Consider the following 25,795-nt stretch of genomic DNA (forward strand, 5'->3'; position numbering starts at 1 on the left):
TAAAAAAGATCGACCAACGAGCGCGCGAATTACGTCGGGGCGGCCCGCTACATGCTAGGCGCGTGTTGCCTATAGCGATACGGCACGGTACACCGCTTAGCGGGCCGTCCCGACGTAATTCGCGCGCTCGTTGGTCGATCTTTTTTAATTAATATCTCGAAATTTTACGTGGTTGTTTGCAAAATGGTATAGGACTTTTCGACTCAGTTTAACGAGATCTACTTGTATATTTTCGGTGTGACACCTTACGTCAGACACCCTGTATATATAACACATTTGTAAAATCATTCAGCATATGATGCAATACGTACTGGATAGATGATTCATAGAGCTGCGATGATGTCCAGTTGGTGCTAGGAATTTGTATAGGTGTAATGATACGATTAGTTACAGGCGTCTTAACATTTTGTGATGGTACAACTACTTTAAATAGGGTAGGAGATGAGATGGCTATTTCATTTGATGCAGGTATAGCATTTTTTACATAGTTACTAGAAGTTCTGTAACACATACAATATTACTTTTATAATATTATAATCATTGTAAATACATAATATTGATTTTTTAATATTATTTTAATTAAGTGGTCAACATACTTCCGAGGTATGATAACTTCACGCAGGAAACTATCGCATAATTCATACAATTCCCATTCAGGAACATATATAGGCTCGGCACCTTGTCCAGATTTTCCTTTCAATGACATAATTACTTTACGCCGCTCTTTTCCATATCTTTGTCAAATTTTGTAAAATTCCTTCTCACCATCTGAATCTGCAAAATGCAAATAGGAAACATTAATCATATTTTTAACTGTACATTCTTACAAGTACCTCATACATAACCTCAACTCCCGCTAAATAGATACAGTATATTTTAGATATATACAAATGTACTCACCAGAAATATTTTTTAGCACTTCACTCACAGAGGCCCAGGCAAGTTCTTTATTTACATTTTTATATTCCTTTTGTTTTTTGTCCCACAATACAGGGTTAGCTTTCACAATAGCAATAAGTTCTTTTTGATACGTTATTGTATCATTTTCAATGTTTTCTTTATTTTCTTTATTTTCTTCATATTCATAGCCATAGCCATCAACGCCTTCCACATAATATTCATTATCCATTTTATAAAAATATATGAAAACACGAATCGCGCAAATAAATCGTTCATGTATCTGTACTGTCAGCACCACGAACAGTCACCACTGTCAGCACATCGACACTCGACACTGATTGACACAATTAAATTTTCGCGCCTCAACACTCATTGACAGTAAGATAAGTAGGAGTACGAAATGGAAATTGCCCATTTCGTTACTCCCAGTCTTACATCACTTAAAACAGTATACTCTCTACTCTTACAACTTTGTTACTGCCATTGTAGACGAGTCTTTATATACATTCCTCAAAACATAACCGTCCCTTTAAACGCAGCCAATCGTGTGAGGACACATTTTAGCCAAGTGTCACCGAAACGACGGAAAGATAAAAGATAACATAAATATAACGGATACAGAACAATACGAAGGATAATAACCGACAATGACACACGATACATGACAACAGAGTCTCGACGGATATTCCGTCTCATCTAATATATGCCGACAAATTTAATTTTTTATTCAATCTATATAATAAAAAGTTCACACGAAGATTTGATTGCCGAGGATACAGAAATTCTTATCAAAAATAAGTTCATCAGAAATAATTAAGTTTTTTGAATGGAAAGAATTTAGTCAATTTCACTTAATGACAGCAGCATCCAGAAGATGTAAAACCTATTTGTGTAATGAATACCACTAAAGAGTTTTGTTGTGGTGCTGGAGAACTCTACATATTTTTTGTCTTGATGCTATTAAATTATTACAAGATGTAGTGACACAGGGTTGTTGGTCCAAAACAAAAATCTTTGAATTTTAATAAAGAGAATCTTGAAACAGTGACGCTGCATAAAATTAATAATTTTTGACACTTACAAAAGAATACACCATTTTGTCTTCTTAACGCAGAAGCTAATTTGTATGCATTAATGTATATAGACAAATAATAATATTATTTGTAATATGTAAACAATTATTTCAGAAATAATGTAAAAAATACAGTTTAAGGGCATTAACTTGCACAAAAAAAAAGAATGTATTAATTAGAACCTAATCTAATGTACAATAAAGAACTTGATTTCTATAATCCTGGAATATCAAATACTTCTTTTGCTTTTTCGATAGGTAAGATGCAAAGAGATACTTCTTATCCTTTATAATTATAACCTTCCCATCACACAGCGTAATAGACTGGCAATCAGTGAGCAGTGGCAACAAGTATCAACAATGTTAAATGGTATGTGGCGTTAATTTTATGATTATTATCAAAAATAAAACAACAGCAATGTTTTATGCATTATACATACATTAATACTTAAACATACATATATATATAATATTAATAGGCCGATTGAGTGCAAAAGAAGCTCAAAAGAAATGGAAAACATTGCGAGACACATTCTGCCGCAAAATAGCCGAAGATAAGCAGCCCAGCGGAGCTGCAGGATCAAAGAAAAAAAAATGGAAGCACTTTGACAGAATGCTGTTTTTAAAGGATACTTTCATTACAAAACAGTATGTATAAAACTAAATTACTTTGTTTTTGGGATTTTTGGAATAAACCCTAGATTTATGGAATTATTTTTGGAATAAACCTAGATTTATGTAACAAATTTGATTGGACTATCATACTTTTATTAGTGCCATTTCTATTATGTAATTATTATTTAACACTATAGGACTACAACAAATTTAGAATCTGGATCAGGAGAAGCAGCAGACCCCTTGAATAAAAAACGTAACGTAACGTAATGACAGAGAGAAACCTGAGAGCGGCCACCGCGATTCAGTGGACGCGTGTACTGATGCGCCCCCTGAGAAAGTAGACGTGAACTACGTCGTAACGCTCGGTAAAAAATATAGAATATGATTCGAATCCGTGATATGGTTCATATCCAAACTATTCGGATAAGAACCGAGTTGAGAACCAGATGAGTCAGACAAGGACCAACAATCGCTCTGGCTTTGTCTCACCAACGCTCGTGGACGTCTAGTAGATTGATTAGAAGTTGAGTAAGTAGTAATTAATTAATATTACACATTTATATTTACATGTGTGTGTGTTGTGAAGAATCTCTTATATTTATTATTATATTCCAGCAAACACAAAGTAAGAGTCACACATCAATATATTATAATTATCTAATCAACAGTTTAATTGCAATGTACGTGCAAATGCAACATGCCTTGTACGTAATAAAACATTGTATTGAATGTTATATGTTACTATCATTTTGTGTTTGCTCGGATGTACATATAAAACATTAAATATATTAACATAAACGTAGTACAATCATGTTTTTTTTATTATAGAATGGATAAAAAAGACGCAAAAAGAAAATTAAAAGAATTGATGGAAAGAGAGGAAAAACTAAAAAAAAGAAAGAAAGAACTGGAAGACTTATTAAAGGATTACAGTGGTGATGATGAGGCAGATGAAGAAAGGTATTGTTATATGTATAATTATATATATATATATATATATATATATATATATATATAAGGATGTTTCATTTTAAGTGATATGGTCGACGATTATCTCGCGAATCGATGATTTTATTGAAAAATGTTTCAGACAAAAGTTGCATATGGTTTGAAGGGTACATAAGACGGTACAAATGGTTTGGTCTTGGATAATTATTTGAAGGTCACGTGAAGGTCACCTTCAATTTCTTAAATGGAACCCCCTATTTTTTATTGCATATTCTTGTAGCTTATCTCAAGATCTTTCCAAAACACTGTAATTATTTTTTCATTAAGTACTTCTCGAGTTATAAGGCTTAAAGGTTAACAATTTTTTTATATAAAATGTACAATATTTTGTAAAATATTCAGTTTTCGGTAATTTTGACTTAATACTTTTATGCATGGAATAGTGAAACCAATCAATTAGTGTAAAGAAAACACATAGTTGGTTTTAAGAAAAAGTATGCAGCTGCATGTTATAAATTACATTTTCTTTTTTAAACAATTATCTGTTTTGTTTTATACCAATTGATTGGTCTCATTATCTCGTGCATAAAAGTATTAGGGAAAGATGATCGAAAAATTAATATTTTACGTGATATTTTACATTTTGTCAAAAAATTGTGAATTTCAAACCTTAATAACTCGAAAATTGCTTAATGAATAAATATTTTATTATAGTGTTTTGGAAAGCTCTCGAGATAAGCTACAAGAATATGTAATGAAAAATAGGTAGTTCCATTTAAGAAATTAAAGGTGACCTTCACATGATCTTCACATGACTATCCAAGATCAAATCAGTGGCACCATCTTATCCCCCTTGAAGCTATACAAATTTTGTCTGAAACATTTTTTTCGTATCTTCCATATTTTTCGAGATATTTGCCTGGGACATTTAAAATGGGACACCCTGTATATATATATATATATATATATATATATATATATATATATGTATATATATTATAACTATTTTTATATTTAAAAAGAAAAAATATACGTTATATAAAAAAATTATATAAGTATTTTTATTATATATACATTAAAAAATAAAAACTTAAAAAATATAATAATAAAAAAAATGTTCTTGATTTTACAATATATAATAATATTGTATTTTGAATAACATTTTTAAAAAACGTTTTACAATTCTGTTTATCTTTTACTTTTTAGATGTGTATATTTCTTTTTTTTAATTATGTTTTATGTTTTATAATTTATTTAAATTAAAACACAAATTATTTAAATTATAAAACATAAAACATAATTAAAAAAAAGAAATATACACATCTAAAAAGTAAAAGATAAACAGAATTGTAAAACGTTTTTTAAAAATGTTATTCAAAATACAATATTATTATATATTGTAAAATCAAGAACATTTTTTTTATTATTATATTTTTTAAGTTTTTATTTTTTAATGTATATATAATAAAAATACTTATATATTGCGGGCTATTATTATATTAACAAAAAATATTATTTGATATAAATATTAAGAACATTGAGACGACTCTAGATATCAAATATATATATATATATTATTTGATATGTTTAAAAGTTATAACTTCTGTTAAATTATATTAAATACTCTTTTAATTTTTTTATTAGATCATTTAATAAAAACAGAATTGTAAATCCTTTTTTGTACGCGCAAATATATATAAATAATATGTAACACACTAATACATTTTACATTTAAATATTTATTTATTTTTTTCAGATCCATTGCTGATGAGTTGCAGCAACAACAGCAGCAACATGATGTTGCTGCTGCTGTTGAAGTAGGTGGTTCTCGACCACAGCATCGGGCTGGCGTTAGGCGCGCCGAACGCGATGCGAGGTATGTTTATTAAATTTTGGATTAAATTTCGTATTTTATCAATAGAATAATACAACATTTATGTATACATACAATATAATATAGTCCCTGTAATTATTAATAAAGAAATAAAATATACAACTCGTTTATAGCTAGAAAATATTACAATTAATCTTAGACGTTATAATAATTATATATGCAGGGTGTTTCAAAAGGAATGGGTCAGTATATTCAAAAGGACATGATTGTACTAACAATAAGGTAAATGCTTGGATATGCACCTACAATTGGACATTCGTTTTTTTTTTTGGTTTTTAAATATGGATATCTAAATTTTTAATATGAAATGTATATATATATTAAATGTACGTACATATGTTCATGGCTGAAAGTTTAGATATCCGCATTTAAAGATCAAAAAATATGAATGTTCAGTTATAGGTGCATGTTCAAGCATTGGTACTAATATCTTACACATCATTTTAATATCATTTTAATATCATTTTAATATCATTTTAATATCATTTTATAAACGTATTTATATAAACTTTTTTGTTTAAAATGATGTATATAATCATGTCCCAGAATACTAATTATTCCTTCTGAAATATCTTGTATAAGTATATAATTATATAAATAAATATTTGAATACATATATTTTATATATATAATGCATGTTTGTTACAAATTATTGTGTCTTATTACAGAAATAAAAAATAATTATAATTTTTGTATAAAAAAGATACTGAAGTTCTTTAAAAATTAAACTTTATCATAACTATATTATATTACAATAATTTTAAACGCGAAATAGACTCTTCAAGCGTTTTTCACATTATTTGTTACATCCACGGTTTGACTCCGCGATATATCGAAGCGCGCTTCGACTCGCGCACTCACACACTCGCGTCAGGAAATAATAAGATAAATTAAGAAAAAAGCTCAAATTGAACTTTAATTAACAACAAAAATTATATTTATTTTTTATTATACATATATATTATTTCCCGGCGCGAGTATGTCTGCGAGTCGCGGCGCGCTTAAATATATCGTGGAGTCGGACCGCGGATGTAACAATATACATATATAATAATATTAATACATGAAAATGTGTGTAATTTTGTGTGTGTGTGTGTGTAAATATATAAAATAATTATCTCTTTTATCAAGCTATAATATATATATATATTTCTCTCTGTTTTATAGATATAAATGGTCTGCGCGTAGAAAACAAGAATTGTATACGCGAGACCAAATAGATGAAGAAGGAAATAGAGAAAGAAGAAGAATGGGAAGCAGAGGAGGAAGAGGAATGGGAAGCAGAGGAGGAAGAGGAATGGGAAGCAGAGGAGGAAGAGGAATGGGAAGCAGAGGAGGAAGAGGAATGAGAAGAGAAGGAAGAGGAATGAGAAGAGGAGGAGTAGAAAAAGGAAGAGGCCGCGGAGCCATTATATTTAATTATAATTTTTAAATAAATTTGAATTTTTTACTTAATTTTTTATTTTATTTTATAAATATTTTCTCGTTCCTGATTTATCCGACTATCAATATATCGATTACTCTGGATATCAATGATATAGGCACCATCACGGATAAATACACCCTGCAGAGAACCGAGACTATTCCAGGCGGAATACCAGCTGTTTCTGACACCGATTACAGAAGTTTGTAGAGAATTATACTTGAAAAAACTAAGTAATTACATATTGGTACAATTAATTTTTTTATTAAGGAATATATACAATTTATTAGAAATAATATATTTCAAAAATCTCATATATCGAAATCTTAAATTTCGTTGGAATCGACGCACCGCGATCCGCGTACGGCTCTCATTGCCATTTAATTTCAATTGTTATATTTACTAATATAATTTTCTATTTGTATTATTTAATTTATATATTCTCTATAATTTATGTCAAAAAGAAAATAATATATATATATATATATAATACACACATATACACATTATAATCTTAAAATGTCAATTGTTAGCTACTCATATAGAGCATTTCCAGGAGACGCCACGTGGAGGCCAATTGACATGTAACTCGGAATTCTTTAAAATATAGACATAATATTTGTTAATAAAAAATGTAAATATATATATCTTGCATCTAAAATTAATATATAAAAAAAGTAAAAAATTATTTCTATTTTTAAAAATTCCAAGTTAAGTGTCTCCCTTATTCGATCCGCCATAAGGCCGCGAATTTTTATTTATACTATCATATTTCTCATAAATTTCATTGAGCAAGTTGCAATCAATCTTTTATCGTACCGCTCGAAGAGCCGCGATCGTTTTACTCCGTTCCGCATTAAATGCCGCGAGTAAATGTACAATAAGTCAGATCGTACCGCTCGAAGAGCCGCGATCGTTTTACTCCGTTCCGCATTAAATGCCGCGAGTAAATGTACAATAAGTCAGATCGTACCGCTCGAAGATATATAAGTTTAAACGTTTTGTTACTTATTTTTTTTGCTTTACTCTTTATACTCTATTTACGAAACTTTATTTATTTGATAAATTTTTGACTTTCCTTTTAAATGCATTGCTTGTCTTTGCAGCACGATTATTATATCGTGTACGCGAATATATTTTAACAGTTAATAAGAATTTTAACGCTTGTACGTGATGATTGTAACACTTATCATTCGTGTCAAACCATCCAGCGTGCGTTTTATTTGTTGCACATATACATTCATTTGCAATTTTCTCAACAACCTGTGTAGATGCCCAATTATGTTGCCATGTCCGATTGAAGCTCATCAATTGTGTTTTGATTACATCTGTAAAGAGGCTTGTTGGTCGAGTTAATTTCGTAACTGTTGGAGCATCCTCGTCTTCATTGGGATATTCACGATATTCGATGTATCTTTCATTTGGAGTTGCGGCTTCCATAGGTGTTTTTAACATTGTTGAACGACAATGTTGACAATTATTCCTTTCGATACATCGTCGTGCTACATATCCTGCAAAAAATGTTATCGCATTTTCGTCATAATTACTAAGTATACTTACATTATCCGTATCTATATCACATTCTTCGAAAATGTCTGCATGTTTATCAAGTAATTCTGTTACCGAGGCAACATTATCAACATTTTCATCATCGTCATCAATAATAGCAAAATTATTTTCACTCATACAATTTTCAACCGTCTTAACAAGTTGATTTGGTTTATTAATAAGAGCCTCACTTTCAGGACATTGCACATTGCCTTTATCACTGGTTTGAATATAACCTGTTGAAATTATATGTCTGAATGACAGTCGGACCATTCTTGCGGTTGGATTAGGATTAAATCCTCCGCGTTGCCGAATTTTGGAAAAAAAATGTTCTACTGAATCTTGGTTACATAAACCTGTTGCAAGTTCAAATTCTTCATTTTTACTTGCAAGTTCCTTATACAGTTGAAGAATTGCTTGTATCGTAATGGCAAATCCTTTGAAGCAAGGAACTTGATTTATTCTGTCTGGAAACTTAGACCATCCTGAAGACCATTGCACAAAGTTTAATAATAGATTTTCAATGTCAGGATTTTTTTTTGACAATGGCCGTTTTCCACCGAATGTGACTTTAAGACTATACGAGTTGCAAGGATCAATTACGTTGTTCATATGCTCTGCAAAATCAGCTGTTGTTTTCCATGTATTTGAATTTAATACTTTTGCATCACCAGCTAATTTAATTGCAGCTGCGAATCTATGGCTAAATAATTGAAACGCTCTTTTCACATTCATTGCTTCAAAACAATTCGGACGAATGTGTGCTTGTGTAATATGGGACAATAAATTTGAGCCCCCTTCTGTCGCATTATCGATGTACCAAGTCTTAACAATATCAGAATATGATGCAATTATTTCTCCTTTGCAATATATCTTGTCGTGCGTTCTAAGGAAACTCGCTAGTCTTTTGACTAAGTGCGGAAAATCATATGAAGCATAATATCTTTTATTATTGTACATAAAATACGGATTTTGTTCATCTACACCTAGTTGATTATAAGCGGCTTGATTATTTGTACCTTGATCACATGTTAAGAGTTTCACATCAGCGCCCGTTTCATTCAATTTATCTAGGCATATCTCAACTAAATCAATTATTTCCTGTGATTTCATACATTTGCCTGGAAGAAAATACGCCAATGGTTGTCGCCATGGATGACGTGCATTTAAACTATCAAGGCAAAAGACAAAGACGCACTTGGTTCTTTCTGCTTTTCTGCCCAGAGGTCCCAAATCAACGAGACCTTCTATCTCATCAAATTTCGAAGAATATTCTTCATAGCTTTTTATGGACATCTCATCCCATTTCAACGCACATACTCTTTCTTCCTCAGGGATTTGTGCAATTTTTTCTTTTAATTTTTTAAATATAATATCACAAAATCCCGGTTTTATATTGTATTCTTCTACCCATCTTCTAATTGTTCTCTGTCCAGGAAAATTGCAACCTGCTTTCTTTAAACGGCAAAATGCTGATGCTGAATAATAATATAATTGCTTGGAAAGCATTTTCTCTTCGTCAGTGTATCGCGTACGTGGTGTATGCAGTTGTAAATGTATCATGGTTTTTGCTACAGGATGCAATTTTTGTTCATTTATTAAATTCTTTAGATTTTTCTTTTTTCTGCTTTTTCTGGTTTGATTCTTTACACGTTTGTGTCATACATCGCAGCTGATATTTTAAGCGCCTTATTTTTTGACGTAAATTTAAATTCTCTATTCTCAATGCTTTTATTATTGTTTTTTTTATTATTATTTTTTTGAGTGCTATTATCTTTGCATTTCACGTTTTGATGTTTAAGAGGCTCCAGATGCACCCATTCCATCACGTCTTCTTCTTCCGCAGACATGTTGAAATTTAAAATTGCAGGTCTGTATGTCCGTAGAGTACACTCTTCTAATATATTTTCATTGTTAGGAAGTACTGTAGTACGATTTTGCATTTCTTCCACTTCAATATTTTGTTCATGTAGAGGCATTGGTTCTTGTAATACTATGTTTTCATCATTAGGACATTGCATTTGGATTTGCATTCCTTCTATTTCAATATTGTGTTCGTTTTCAGATGAGCCAGCGCTGTTATATGCGACTGGTATAGCATCTCGTATTAATCGTACTTTTGTTTCATTTATAAATGACGTGGCAGGGAAATGGTCTTCACACAAGCCCAATTTTCTTAAAGTGTTGGCAGATAATTTATGCAAATTAGTATTTCCTGTAAGAAATGTACAGAAATATTACTAAATTACGATTACATGTTTACTTAAAGTTTACATACGTACAATAATTGAATAAATATATCGCGCGAGTGTTAATCCTAATAAAAAATAATCTTAAAATTAAAAAATTTTGGGAATTTTTCATAAATTAAATTTATAAAGAATTGTAAAAAATTAGATTTATTTAGATTTTAAAATATTTGTTAAAATAATTATAAAATGAAAAATCACAAGATATATTTTACATTATATATATATATGTGTGTGTGTGTGTGAAATTCTTACAATTAATTCCTAAAATTAATTTACAATAAAAATATAAAATATCTCCATATTATGTAGGGAAGAACATCATCGATTTCGTTCAATTCTAAATGAGTTGTAATATATTAATATTATACTACATACTAAATTAATACTAATTCTACATCTTTGTTCAATATTCTGTGGAAAATAAAAATAAAATAACGTTTGCATTAATTTGTTGTCTTAAAGTAAAATGTATGAGAAATTTTCATTGAAAGTTTTTGTGCGTCTCATGTACCGTGTACGCGGATAAGTTTAACGAATAGTGTGCGTGGTGGAGTGAAGAAGGCGGCGGTTTAGAATGCTGCATGTTGCGCGTTCAAATCCTACTTCTTCCAAATTTTTTTTTACGTAAATTTTTACAAAATTTCTATTTAACAATAAATCAATGCATATGGAATAAAAAATTATTATTTTATTATTAAATTTAATACTAAATCAATACTTTAATTTAAATGTCATTCTTTATATTTCTTTTACATAATAGATGTAGTTTATCTCATTCATGTTAAAGAAAGACAAAAGTGAGATTTATCTGAGTTTTGATGTAAATGGAAAGCACCTATTTTAACGCCTGTTATTTATCTATACAAATAATATCGATTCATAATAAAAAAATTATTTAAAAATTCTGCTTTATTTCCATTCACAATTATCTTCGGAATCCTCTTTAGAAATTGTACATATTTTGAATATAAACTATTAGTATTAATTTATTAATATTAAATTATTAATATTAATAATATAATAAAAGAGGGCTAATTGAGAGCCAAGCGTGGTAATTAGTACGCTGATGTGTTCTATTAAAATAATTTTATTTGTTGTACGTTTCGGTCCTCATTTTTGAACCATCTTCAGCATGTGAGTAAAATCTAAACAAAGTTCTAGACACTACGGTGGCCCATCGCGACCAAAATCCGCATCTTATTCCAGTAATCGAAGAGATCGAACATCTCCACTTACTAAGCACATGTAACGAAGGGAAACGTACAACAAATAAAATTATTTTAATAGAACACATCAGCGTACTAATTACCACGCTTGGCTCTCAATTAGCCTTCTTTTATTATATTATTTATTACTAGAGCCTCTCATTTTAATAGTTATTAATATAAAAATTTAATAATAAAATAATTTTTTATTCCATATGCGTTAATTTATTGTTAAATGGACATTTTGTAAAAATTTTCATGAAAAAAAAATTGGGAAAAAGTAGGATTTGAACGCGCAATATGCAGCATTCTAACCCGCCACCTTCTTCACGGCACCACGCATACTATTTGTTTAACTATCTTTATTTTATACTAGATATCAAACAAAGATAGAATGAGACATATGTTGACTTCCGTTAACATATCATATTCTATCTTTGTTTGATATCCAATGGAAAATAAAGATAGAATGATACTTACATTCTTGTGTGTATCGCTAAATAACAAATGCATTAAAAAGCAGAGCAGAAAAATAAATGATAAATCGGATTTCTCAAATTGTGAAAATATGATTTGGATATGCCTGCGTGATTGGCGGAATCACTGATTTTCACTTTTCACGTTTTTACTCTAAAGAAAAGTTACATGATCGATACCCTGAACGTTCGCCAAAATCGAGGATATAAAAGTCCTCCCGCAATCGCGCGTACCGGCTCATTGTCAGTTCTCTGCTCTCGAGAAGAAAAGATAGTATCGCGTTTATCGAAAGTTCGCTTGTTCGTGCGATTGACCGTCGCTCGCGGTTTTCTTGCAAACTATTGTAAAAGTTCTCTGTTAAGCGTTTATATACAGGATATCCGGTAATTGTCGCCTCAACCGTCGTGTGCAGGTAGAGCGAGTTAAACCGAGTAGGAAAGTCCTCTACCGTTTTGCGATTTTCGCAATAATTATTGAGTTATTAATTAAAATATGTGAGCGAATGGGCGGGTAGAAAGCAGTGGGCTGGAATCGATGGGCATGTAAGATATGATTTGTTTGTTAGTAACAAAAGCATTATCTGATGGAGAGGTGGAGTCATGCAGCGAACGGCGAGCAATGCCGCCGCGCCGAAAAGTAAGATGATACTCTTGTTACTAACTACCGAGTCCGGCCTATCACTTTCCACCCGCTTATTCGTTCAGATATTTTAATTAATAACTCAATAATTATTACGAAAATCGCAAAACGGTAGAAGACTTTCCTACTCGGTTTAACTCGCTCTACCTGCACACGATGGTTGAGGCGACAATTACCGGACACCCTGTATATTATGAAATATAATTTTGTTTTACGTTACGCGATTCCTATTAAATTCTTGTGTGGACCTGCTGCGTCCTAATATCCTCCGCTCCATAGCGTACAGTGAGTATCATATAATTTATAAGAAATTAATAATTAAAACATAATGTATAGTTGTTGCACTTACCTGTATTGCGTATCCATATATTGCATCTTATGTCTTTTTGCATTAGGAATTTAAATAGCCGTTTCCCATGCGATTTTACATTCTTGCAATCTTTATACATGCATCTACTGTAATAATCTACCACGGGACACTGACTCGACATATTTGTATATCGTATAATGCGATGCAAAAAGAAATTATAGAAACAGAAAAATAAAAAATACAGAATTTAAAAATAATAAATAAAAAAGAAGAAATCACGTAACAACACGTAAAAGGAAAAAGAGAAGTAAATTGATACAATAGAAAAATACACGCATACACACACGCGATATTTAAAACTAATCGTATCAGATAACACAATACGTGTTGCAAAATATATAAATCTCACAAATCACGAAGCACCGCAAAACCGAACGTTACTCGTACAGATCGTCGCGCTGACTGAATCGTCGAGATATCAAGATTACCAAGTATAGCGCTGTTGCGCTTTTCTTTTGTTTCACCTAAATACAAGCATAACGCTCATATCTATAGCTTATCAAAAACTGAACACATTGCTCTTTAAAATCTATAGTTCTTTAAATCCTAGTGCTTTAAATAAATTTAATATATATATATATATATAAAATTAACAAATCTGTTTATTGTAAATGTAAAATAGTTTATATATGTAAGTTGTATATATAAGTATATACATATATTAAAATTAAAATAATTAAAATAAATCTATATATATACATATATAATAATTAAAATAAATCTGTTAGATCAGGTTAATTAATTAATTTATTTATTAACGTCATGAAATTCTGTTTTCCGAATACGGAAACGCTACACGTGAAAGATGAAATCTCGTGCCTGCCGCCGCATGAATCCGCGAGACGTTCGTTGGTGGGAAAAAGTCAGAGCGATGGATTGTTGGTCCTTGTCTGACTCATCTGGTTCTCAACTCGGTTCTTATCCGAATAGTTTGGATATGAACCATATCACGGATTCGAACCATATTCTATATTTTTTACCGAGCGTTACGACGTAGTTCACGTCTACTTTCTCAGGGGGCGCATCAGTACACGCGTCCACTGAATCGCGGTGGCCGCTCTCAGGTTTCTCTTTGGTAATGACACAGATTAATAGACAGATAGCCAAAGGTCTGGATGAAGGCGAGACCGGCATTTCTCACTGATTTCAGCGCCATATCGTAGTAGTGGCCAATGCAGTAACTACTAACTACATTCCCAAGAAGTAAGTCATTTTCGAAGTCAAAAGTCGCATCGTTAATACGACGGTAATAATAGTAATTGTGGGATCCCAGGTTCAAAACTTAGGATGGCATAATTTTTTTTTTTTTTTTGTATGTGTTATATGTATTATTTATTACGTAGACATAAATATTCAACATATATTTATTGTTTTTAGATATGCATATCTTTATATATTTAAAATGTATAAAATAATCATAATATAAATAAAATATTTTTGCAGAGAAATATTTTTAGAAATATTTTTACTTTTTAAAAATTTATACATTTTTTAGATTTTCTTAAATAATCTAATAATGTTAGAATACACACTTTTCATAACTTACGGAAAACATTCGGATTAAAAATTTAAAAAGTGTATGAATTTTTAAAAAATAAAAATATTTCTAAAAATATTTCTCTGTAAAACTATTTTATTTATATAATGATTATTTTATACATTTTAAATATATAAGGATATGCGTATATAAAAAATAATAAATATATACCGAATATTTATGTCTACGTAATAATTTTAAATAATTTATATAGATTATCCCATAAATAAACTTTAAAATAATATATATATGTATAATATTAAATTTATAGAAATTAAATTTACATCTAAAATTTAATATAAAAAATAAAAACTAGAAGACTAAAAAATTGACTAAAATCTCTCTTCTAAATATAAATTAAAAATAAAATTTTCAATATTAATTTTAATTTAATATTTTACTTTTTTTTCAAGAAATTTATAAATTAATAAAATTTTTACTAATAAACTCTTATACAAAAGTACATTAAGTTAAAATTACTTATTTAAATCAAACCTTACTTACGTTACTATCTATATAATTTAAATAATTAAATTTAATTGCTAACTTACTAACTTAATGAAATTTAATTTAAACTTATTACTAATTGTATTGTGTCCGTCGAAGTTTCGATCAAACGGCGGGTCACATAGAGAGATAAGTATAAGGATAGGTCGCGGATATAGGGATGGTCACTGAAGCGGAGTGCGTACAGAACGAGGAGAAGAGAAAAAGATTGCGTTCTCGCTCTTTGCTTTATTAAAGCGTGGTCAATCTTAAAATCTAGGTTTATATATTTAACAGTAGATCATGGTCGAATGTCTCTGATAGCAAGCACCCCCGCCTCACCCCCGCTCCCAAGCTACTCGGTCCACCTGTTCACGAGGGGGTGCGAGGGAAAGCCATCCGAGACACACAATAAGTGTCCAAATAAACACGCGCGGTCACGAGTAAGGTAAATTCCTTAGCTCCCTAAGACTAATACTTAATTAAACTTATTACTTAACTAATTTTAACTTATTAACTAATTTAAAATTCTATAATAATAATAATAATCTATTTTAATAATCTATATAATAATAATCTATTTTTGCTTACGTTACTATCGCTATAATTTAAGTAATTCATTTAATTTAATTACTAATTTTATACTAACTTAATTAAATTTAAACTAATTACTTAACTAATTTAATATTAATATTATAATTTATTATTAAATCATATAAAAGCCTATTTAATAATACCTTAACGCATTTCTGAGATGTTTAATAAACTGCAACAGTTGGTGGATCTGGAATAGAGTCAAATTCGTCAACATTCTCCATATATTGAACATTGTTACGCCATGGTTTCAACTACCAGTGCATACGTATATAATTTCATTGATGTTAATGATATATCAAGATCTTCTAGAATTGACAGTTCTTTTGATACTGTATCAGATATGACTTCCTATAAAGAATGGTATTAAATTATTAAATATCATCTAACGTTTAAGTCGTAAATTTATATTTAAGCGGGGAGCACACACTTTTGCATAAGTGCGTATAAGCATATGCATAAGGAAATTGATTGATCCATTTTCTTATGCATTTGCTTACGAACCAATCAGTTATTTTCTTATGCATATGCTTATGCATTTTGTTCGATAACAATAAAATGTAATTTTGTACGTACCGAACGTAACTTCTTAACTCTTATTCCAAGATTAATATCAATTCATACAATATTCTTGCTATGTATAATCCTTCCTTGTTTTACGACGTTATTTCATATTATGTACAGGACTGAATGTAGTACAGGTTATATAGGAGTTGTCTTCATCTTAGAAACAGGAACCAGGAAATATATATATCAGTAAAGAATTCCTGCGTCTATAAAGAAATTAGGAAATATAATTATATAGTCATAGGATATTATATTTTCCGACTCACGCTTGACGCGCTCAATGTGACAAAGAAAATATGAAAATTGAGATAGTATCACTATACGGCATTAGATATATAAAAATATGAATTAAATGATATCACCGTAAGGCTAGATAAAAATGATTATGGATAATATCACCGTAAGGCAAAATATGAATAAGAGTTTTATAGTTTTCAGATATCATCTTTTAAGGCAGAGAAAATATTAATCAGCTTAGATAAGATTAGATTGATAAAGATATAAATCACCATAAGGCAAAGATAGAATTTGGATGATCGCCTTGCGGATAAATCACCATAAGGCAAAGATAGAATTTGAATGATCGCCTTGCGGATAAATCACCATAAGGCAAAGATAGAATTTGGATGATCGCCTTGCGGCTAGCCTCAAATAATTGGCTTAATGGAAGGTATCGACTATCATGATATGTACTTACATGATGTCCCCAATTGGACAAAGTCGACCTTCCTAACCAGATATATGTAATAAACCAAATATGTATCGATGTATCTCAGATGATCTTGTTATTTCCGTACGATGCGCACCGTGTCGATTCAAACATTAAAAAAAACCTTCATAAAACGAACTACGATAAACAGCTGCATAGCAACCAGATCTTTTTCTTTTTTCACGGCACTCTTTGAAAGATTCGAATAGACTTTCCTATACATTTTCTCCGCCCGCATTCAACAATAGATTTGTTGAATAAATTTCAGGATCAGTTGGGATAATACATAATTTTGTTATAGGTCTCTTGTAAATAGAGTTTGCAGTTTTCACTGTAACAACTCTGGTTAAACCGTCTGGTCCTGGATGTAAATGTGTGACTCTTGCGAGGGGCCACTTTCCTGGCGGGTAACGCTCATCCGTAATTAATACTAAGGATCCTTCCTTTATTTCATTCGAAGGGTGATACCATTTAGAAATGGCTTGATACCTTTGTAAACACTCTATAGACCATCTTGACCAAAAGTGATCTACTTTCTGTTTAAGTAATTGCCAGCGTGAAAGCAAAGATGTCTTTTCAGTTAATAGACTCGGTTCCGGTAATGTAGTTGGTGCTTCTCCAATAAGAAAATGTCCTGGAGTCAGGGGTGAATAGTCAGATGCATCATCTGATAAAGGACATAATGGCCTTGAATTTAACACTGCTTCTATTTGTACAGTTATCGTTGTCATTTCTTCATACGTTAATATAGTATCCTTTAAAATTCGTTGTAAATGAAATTTAATAGATTTTACAGCTGCTTCCCACTTTCCTCCAAAATGAGGGGTTGATGGAGGATTAAATTTCCATTCAGTGTTATCTTTAGCGAGAAGATAGGCAAGGTCACGTAATTCATTAGAAGATGACTCGAAAAAACGTCTTAAAGTTGCATCAGCTCCAACAAAGTTTGTTCCACAATCACTTTGTAGCGTAGCACATATACCTCTTCTACCAGTAAACCGTTTATAGGCAGCTATAAAAGCATCAGTGGTATAATCCGTAACTACTTCTATATGTATTGCTGATGTTGTGAGACAAACAAATATAGCTAAATAGCCTTTATAAGTTTTTGCCGCTCGCCCTCTCCAAGTCTTCAATATCACGGGACCAGCATAATCTAAACCTGTGTTATAAAAAGGTCTTGCTGGAGTCACACGTGATGATGGTAATTGACCCATGAGCTGTTTCGCTCGAATTCCGCGATACCGTGCACACCTTCCACATCTTAGGATGTAAGAACGTACAGGTGCTCTTCCACCGATAATCCAATATGAACTTCGTAAAAAACCGAGAGTAACTTGAGTACCTCCATGTAGCGTCCTTTTGTGAGCATCATCAATGATCAAAGTACTTAACGAAGATCTTCTTGGTAAAATAAGTGGATGTTTTGTGTCAGACTCTATCTGTGCATTATGGAGACGACCTCCAATACGAAGTAATCCTTCATGGTCTATAAAAGGTGTAAGGCGAATCAAAGGGTTGGATCTAGGCAAATGCTCTCTATTAGAAATTATACGAATCTCGTTCGAAAACCATGCTTGTTGTACAATTCGTACCCAAAAATTACGACTCTTCTCGATTTCCATGGGTGTTATGGGATGTTTAATCAGTGTTGATTGTGATTCTCTACGGAGACAACGAATAAATCTGCGACAAATAGAAGTAATTCGTAATAATTTCATGAGTGAAGAGTACTTATCCAACAATTCCCAGTATAAAGGTTGATGGGTGACAGCAATCATGACTTGTCTTGATCGTTCTTCCAAACCAGTTTCCGGTAACTCTTTACATTTGAAAGAAGGCCAAGATGATGGAGACTCAGAAAGCCAATTTGGTCCTTTCCACCACAGATCAAATTTAATTAATTGATCTGGCCTTAAACCACGAGATGCACAATCCGCAGGATTTTCTTTCCCAGGAACAAAATGCCAAGATCCATAAGGTAATAATTCTTGTATAGTAGATACACGATTACGAACAAAATCTTTCCATTTGGTTGGATGAGCCGAAATCCAAGAAAGAGTTACAGATGAATCAGACCAACAAAACACCGGTACGTCAGAAAGTGCTAGTGCTTTTAAAGTATGTACAGTTAATCGCGCTAATAACAAAGCCGCAACAAGTTCAAGACGTGGAATCGTAAGCCGTTTAATTGGTGTAACCTTTGTCTTGGAACAAATCAGTTGAGTAGATATTTTACCATCGTTACTGGAAATTCTTATATAAATCACAGCTGCCATGGCTAATTCTGATGCATCTGAAAATCCATGAATTTCAACAGAAGTATTGGAATGAACATAACCAAACCATCTAGGAATTGCTAATTGATCTAGATGCTGAAGTTGTTTTCGAAAATTCTCCCAACGATATTGCATGTCTTGAGAAAGAGGTTCATCCCATTCAATCTTTCTTAACCAGAGTTCTTGAAGAAAGATTTTGGCTGTTATAAGAATAGGTGCGATAAGTCCTAATGGATCATATAATTTTGCGATTTCAGAAGAAATTATCCTTTTAGTATATTTTGTAGTAGATGTTGGTAAAGCTGAGAAATGAAACGTGTCCGAGTCGGGTCTCCAAATAAGACCTAATATCTTGCAAAGTGTAGATTCAATTTCCACAGCAGATGACGATTCTTCACATTCTTCACCCGACATCGACATTGGCAGAATCTCTCTACAATTACTACTCCATTTCTGCAAAGGAAATCCACCCGCTGCACATAATTGAATAAGTTGATTGACAATCTCTTTAACTTCCGAAATTGAATCCGCTCCTCCAAAGATATCATCAACATATCTTCCCTTTGTCAAAGGAATAACAGCCTTAGGAAAATGATGACCTTCGTCGGTTACTAATTGTTGTAATGCTCGTAATGCAAGAAACGGAGCACAGACAAGTCCATAAGTTACAGTTGTGAGTCTAAAAGCTACCAGTTGATTTTCAGAACCTCGCCACAATATCCTTTGTAAATCCCAATCGTCAGGATTAAGAGCAATTTGTCGAAACATTTTAACTATATCTGTAGAAAAAAGAAATCGATGTGTACGAATCCATATAAGAATATCTGAAATATCTGTCTGAAGTTTTGCGCCTGCGTGAAGCAGATCATTAAGAGAATAACCACTGTTTGTACGGCTAGACCCATTAAAAACAACTCTTAATTTTGTGGTACGACTGCTTTCTCGAAGAACTCCATGGTGTGGTAAATAGTGTATAGGAGAATTATTATTTCCGGAAATATCAGCTAACATCATATGACCCAATGTTTTGTATTCTTCTATGAAATCAACATAGAGTTCTTGAAACTTGGGATTTGAAGTAAATCGTTGAAATAATCTATTGAGGCAACATAGTGCCTTTTGTTTTGAATCACCCAGAAGTGAAGGATTTGATTTAAGAGGAAGACGTACAACATATCTTCCAGTAGCATCTCTTGTATGAGTCGACAAAAAATGTCGTTCACACTCTTCTTCGTCCTCACTTAATTTAGATTCCGTTGTAGTAGGTAGTTCCTCTTGATTCCAAAATCTAGCAATAAGATCTTGTAAATCATGATCCAAAGTACAATGATACGTTCTTGCTGAATTAGATAAATCATTCTCTGATATTGGTCCTGAAAGAACCCATCCGAAAATAGTTTGCTGAGCAATAGGCGTTGACAAATCACCTCGTATTAATCCTGGCAGAATTACCGAGCCATAATTATCTGAACCTAAAATGATATGAATATGACCAGAACAAAAAAAATCAGGATCCGCAAGTTGAAGTCCAGCAATATGAGACCAAGTATGACAAGACGCGTTAAAAGGCGGTAATTTGGTTGTTAGACGAGGTAACACGTAGGCTTCGATTGTACAATTATAAGTTGGATCATAGATGGACTGTAATTTTATTGTAACACTCCCTTTAGTGTGACCGGAATATGTACCACCGACTCCAAGAAGTGGTATTGAAGCTGAACTGCGTTTTAGTTGTGCATGATTTACTAAATTTTCTGAAATAAAAGATAATTCTGATCCTTGATCTATTAATAAACGTACTGCAAAATTTACATCTTTATTTTTATGTAATATGGCTCTACTCGTAGCTAATAACGTAAATTTTGGTAAAGAATTTGCTTGTCCAGATTGATGAGCACATAATTTGTTTTGTCATTCTATTGAAGGTTGTGACTGTGGATTTTCTTTAGATTGAGTAGATTGAGCATTATCTATCTTAGATGATTTTTCACCAAAATGTTTTGATGAAGACGCGTTGATGTCATGAATTGAAGTATGATGCTTCTTTCCACATTTGAGACATCTTTTTAAAGAATTACATTTGCTTGCTACATGTGGGCCAAGACAATTAAAACATCGTCGATGCTTCATAATAATATCCCTTCGTTGTTGCTGAGTTTTCGAATGATATTGATCGCACTTTGCTAAAAAATGTGAAGATCCACATAGCGGGCAAATAAAAGAATTAGTAAAAGAATTTTGATTAGATGATGTAGCTACATGAGCAGCTATTTTTGTACGAGACTTTCCAAAAGAGGAATGATCTTTATCCTTATGTGATCCGGAAGAGAAAGTATTATTATGTAAATTAAGATTCTCTAAAGCTCGTGTCCTCCCAATAAGAAATTCTTCAAATTGTAAGTAAGTCGGATATGAAGAGGTTGAATCAAGTTTAACCTCCCATGCTTCTCGAGTTTCAGGATCAAGTATTCTTACGAGCTGATGTAATAATAATGGATCCCAATGATCTACTTCACAGTTCAAAGCACGTAAAGCACCAATAGCTTCTGATATGGTTGTCAAAAGAGTTCTGAGACCTTGAGCGCATTTTGTTTTAAGCGGCTTTAAATTTGTAATTCTATCCAATTGAGTAGTAATCAAAAATCGTTTATTCTCGTATCTTGAAACTAATATATCCCATGCAACAGTAAAATTTTCACCAGAAATAGGCAAATTATACATTAACCGAGACGCTTCACCAGTTACACATGTCTTCAAATAATGCATCTTCTCTACGTTTGATAAATCTTCATTATCGTGAATCAAAGAAACAAATAAATCATGGAATGATCTCCATGATTGATAATCTCCTGAAAAGCTTGGTAATTTTATACAAGGTAAAGCACTGCGAGGTAATTGTGAGGTAGATGATGCTACATGTTCCGAATGAGTAGGTCGAGATTGCCGATCTACCGTTTCTAAATCATCTCGATATGTAAGTAATTTAGCACGAGAATATACATAAAACGCTTGACAACGTTCATACATGTGTTCTTTAATATATGATTGATCATTATTCTCAGAAAGTATCTCAAGATATAAATTTTCATGTTCTACTTGAAATTTAGACCAATTCTGATCAAGCAAATCCAAACGTGTATTAATTAATTGACGATTTAAACGTGAAATTTCTACGATATCAAAATCCGCTGCATCTTGTATTAGATTAAATCGACTTTTTTGTAAAGCGATCTTTGCTTCTATATTAGACATCTTGAAAAGCTTGGTATCCGGCTCAAAGGACCAAAAAATGTTCGATAACAATAAAATGTAATTTTGTACGTACCGAACGTAACTTCTTAACTCTTATTCCAAGATTAATATCAATTCATACAATATTCTTGCTATGTATAATCCTTCCTTGTTTTACGACGTTATTTCATATTATGTACAGGACTGAATGTAGTACAGGTTATATAGGAGTTGTCTTCATCTTAGAAACAGGAACCAGGAAATATATATATCAGTAAAGAATTCCTGCGTCTATAAAGAAATTAGGAAATATAATTATATAGTCATAGGATATTATATTTTCCGACTCACGCTTGACGCGCTCAATGTGACAAAGAAAATATGAAAATTGAGATAGTATCACTATACGGCATTAGATATATAAAAATATGAATTAAATGATATCACCGTAAGGCTAGATAAAAATGATTATGGATAATATCACCGTAAGGCAAAATATGAATAAGAGTTTTATAGTTTTCAGATATCACCTTTTAAGGCAGAGAAAATATTAATCAGCTTAGATAAGATTAGATTGATAAAAATATAAATCACCATAAGGCAAAGATAGAATTTGGATGATCGCCTTGCGGATAAATCACCATAAGGCAAAGATAGAATTTGGATGATCGCCTTGCGGATAAATCACCATAAGGCAAAGATAGAATTTGGATGATCGCCTTGCGGCTAGCCTCAAATAATTGGCTTGATGGAAGGTATCGACTATCATGATATGTACTTACATGATGTCCCCAATTGGACAAAGTCGACCTTCCTAACCAGATATATGTAATAAACCAAATATGTATCGATGTATCTCAGATGATCTTGTTATTTCCGTACGATGCGCACCGTGTCGATTCAAACATTAAAAAAAACCTTCATAAAACGAACTACGATAAACAGCTGCATAGCAACCAGATCTTTTTCTTTTTTCACGGCACTCTTTGAAAGATTCGAATAGACTTTCCTATACACATTTATGCAAAAGTGTGTGCTCCCCGCTTATAATAATATCATAAGATTAAAACATACTTTTTCCAAAAGTTTCCACTGTACATTTCTAGGGAGTATGCGATGCTTAAGAGTTCGTTCAAAGTAATCTTTAATTTGAAAACTGTAGAATATTTCAAATCTATTCTCCTATAGCCATAATCTGTTAGGTCGCGCATCCGTAATCCATTAAACCAGTCAAGTAACTGTCAATTCAGACAATTTATATCGTTTTAACCTGTGGAAATATAATATATTACAATATTTTGTAAAAACAATTAGATTTAATGTGATATTAGATTGTATAATAAACTATATTTACCCAACAAATTCATAAGTCTTGCCAGATGTTGACCAATTCCAGTATTGTATTAGCATCTTATTAAGACATTATTACTTTTAAAATGATCTTGAAATCAGGACGGACTATTAACACCGATCATAATTACATATGTTTTATGTTCTTTAGTTTTTGACATTTTGTCTTTATTTCTTTTGATCTTCCAGATGCTACTGTATTTATTCCTTCTCTTCCTCCATTATTATTCTTTTTTGTAATTGCATATATTTTGACTCTTAACATAAAGTCCAACATTTGAATTCTATGTGGATAACACTCGTTGTTCTGGTTAAACCAATCTTCATCAGCATGCTGGACGTGCTTTACACAAATGTCAAGGAGTTTTTTCTTCACATCTTTGAAATGCCAATACATCTTATAATATGAATTCATTGCTTCAAGTTGTAGTGTAATAATATTAAAAAATGAATCCGTTGGCCTTGATAGCCATTCTATTTCAGGATCATCTTCGTCTTGATGTTCATATTCACGTAGCTGAATATAGATTTCATTGTTGTTTAATTCTTCCATCGGTGTTTTCAAAGTTTTTTCACGGCAGCTGTCGCACTTCGTATTCTTGTAACCGTAGCGAGCAATATATCCTGCGAAATATGAAATTGCATTTCTTTCATATGCTTCTGCCTCTGAATTTAAGTTCTCCTTGTTGGTCTTTGTTATTTCTAGATTGTCAGAATATTTAGTAATTTCTTCAAAGGCTATTGCAATGAAATTATCAGAGTCGTCATCCATTTCAGTTAAACAAGTAAATTCTTCTTGTAATGGAATACTGTTATTTTCCATTTCATCACGAACTATCGATGTACCATCCGTTAATGAAAATGTTTCTTGACAAGTTACATTTCCTCTGTCGCTTCCATAAATATATCCACTTGATAAAATGTGCCACAACGTTAACCGTACCATTCTAGCAGTTGGATTACGGTTGAATCCTCCGCGTCCTCTAATTTTTCCAAATGTATGTTCTACAGAATCTTGGTTACATAATGCAGTGGCAAGCTTGAAATCCGGATAGTGTTGTTTGATGGAACGATACGTTGATAAAATTGCTTGCACAGTCGTAATCATTCCATCAAAGCATGGAGGTCTTGATATCTTGTTGGGGGAAGTACTCCACTTCGAACTCCATTTAATGAAAGACGTTAATAATTCTTCAACCATTGCATTATCATCTGATAACGGACCCTTTTCTCCTTTCCAATTATTTAAATAATATACATTCATAGCATCTATTACTTTATTCATTTTGTAAACAAATTCTGCAGATGCTTTCCATGAAGAACTATTTAACACATTGCTTTGGCCTGCTGTTGACATTGCTGCAGCAAATCTTGCACTTAACATTTGAAATGCTCTTTTCACATTCATGACTTCAAAATTGTTTGGGTAAAAGTGCGTGTAGGTAATGTGACTCAATAAATTTGAAGTATTTAATTTTCTGTCAAATTGCCATGTTGCAAATAAGTCAAAAAAGACATAATGATTTCGCCATTAACATAAATATACTTATGAGATCTCAACTGGCTAATCAACCTCTTGATAAGATGGGGCCAATCAAAAGAAGTAAAATACGTTTCATTGTTTAATGAAAGAAACGGTTCATGTGGAGTAATTTTCCAATTATTAAAAGCTTTTCTATTTGCTCCACCTTGGTCA

The 25,795-nt window shown here is 31.8% G+C and overlaps 3 protein-coding genes across 3 annotated transcripts; 1 reads left to right on the forward strand and 2 right to left on the reverse strand.

Moving 5' to 3' along the window:
* Positions 1-3,078: 3,078 nt before the first annotated feature.
* Positions 3,079-7,100, forward strand: LOC145948944 (uncharacterized). The gene is made up of 4 exons (XM_083058553.1): positions 3,079-3,118; positions 3,419-3,550; positions 5,295-5,414; positions 6,600-7,100. The coding sequence occupies exons 2-4, from the start codon at positions 3,420-3,422 to the stop codon at positions 6,862-6,864; spliced, it is 516 nt and encodes a 171-aa protein (XP_082914679.1). The 5' UTR covers positions 3,079-3,118; position 3,419; the 3' UTR covers positions 6,865-7,100.
* Positions 7,101-7,905: 805 nt separating this feature from the next.
* On the reverse strand, positions 7,906-9,208 carry LOC145948945 (uncharacterized). The gene has a single exon (XM_083058554.1). It carries the CDS (start codon positions 9,136-9,138, stop codon positions 7,906-7,908), a length of 1,233 nt encoding a protein of 410 aa, XP_082914680.1. The 5' UTR covers positions 9,139-9,208.
* Positions 9,209-17,454: 8,246 nt separating this feature from the next.
* On the reverse strand, positions 17,455-24,922 carry LOC145948921 (uncharacterized). The gene is made up of 3 exons (XM_083058505.1): positions 24,613-24,922; positions 20,412-20,990; positions 17,455-20,297 (listed from the first exon to the last, which is right to left on the reverse strand). The coding sequence occupies exons 1-3, from the start codon at positions 24,920-24,922 to the stop codon at positions 17,455-17,457; spliced, it is 3,732 nt and encodes a 1,243-aa protein (XP_082914631.1).
* Positions 24,923-25,795: the final 873 nt, after the last annotated feature.

The sequence above is a fragment of the Prenolepis imparis genome, unplaced genomic scaffold (genome assembly GCF_030444845.1).
Source record: "Prenolepis imparis isolate NDT839.2.m4 unplaced genomic scaffold, iyPreImpa1.0 SCAF_2, whole genome shotgun sequence".
Lineage (NCBI taxonomy): Eukaryota > Metazoa > Arthropoda > Insecta > Hymenoptera > Formicidae > Prenolepis > Prenolepis imparis.

Bases quoted from the DNA above. Each gene is read 5' to 3' on its own strand.
- LOC145948921 (XM_083058505.1), bottom strand. From the start codon at position 24,922: ATGGAAAATAACAGTATTCCATTACAAGAAGAATTTACTTGTTTAACT. The intron at 20,991-24,612 runs GTGAATATGAAC...ATATCATTTTAG, and splicing joins TGAAATCTATATTCAGCTAC to GTTCAGATAATTATGGCTCG. The intron at 20,298-20,411 runs GTACAAACAGTG...TTTTTTCTACAG, and splicing joins TGTTTTTAATGGGTCTAGCC to ATATAGTTAAAATGTTTCGA.
- LOC145948945 (XM_083058554.1), bottom strand. From the start codon at position 9,138: ATGAATGTGAAAAGAGCGTTTCAATTATTTAGCCATAGATTCGCAGCT.
- LOC145948944 (XM_083058553.1), top strand. From the start codon at position 3,420: ATGGATAAAAAAGACGCAAAAAGAAAATTAAAAGAATTGATGGAAAGA. The intron at 3,551-5,294 runs GTATTGTTATAT...TATTTTTTTCAG, and splicing joins GATGAGGCAGATGAAGAAAG to ATCCATTGCTGATGAGTTGC. The intron at 5,415-6,599 runs GTATGTTTATTA...TCTGTTTTATAG, and splicing joins CGCGCCGAACGCGATGCGAG to ATATAAATGGTCTGCGCGTA.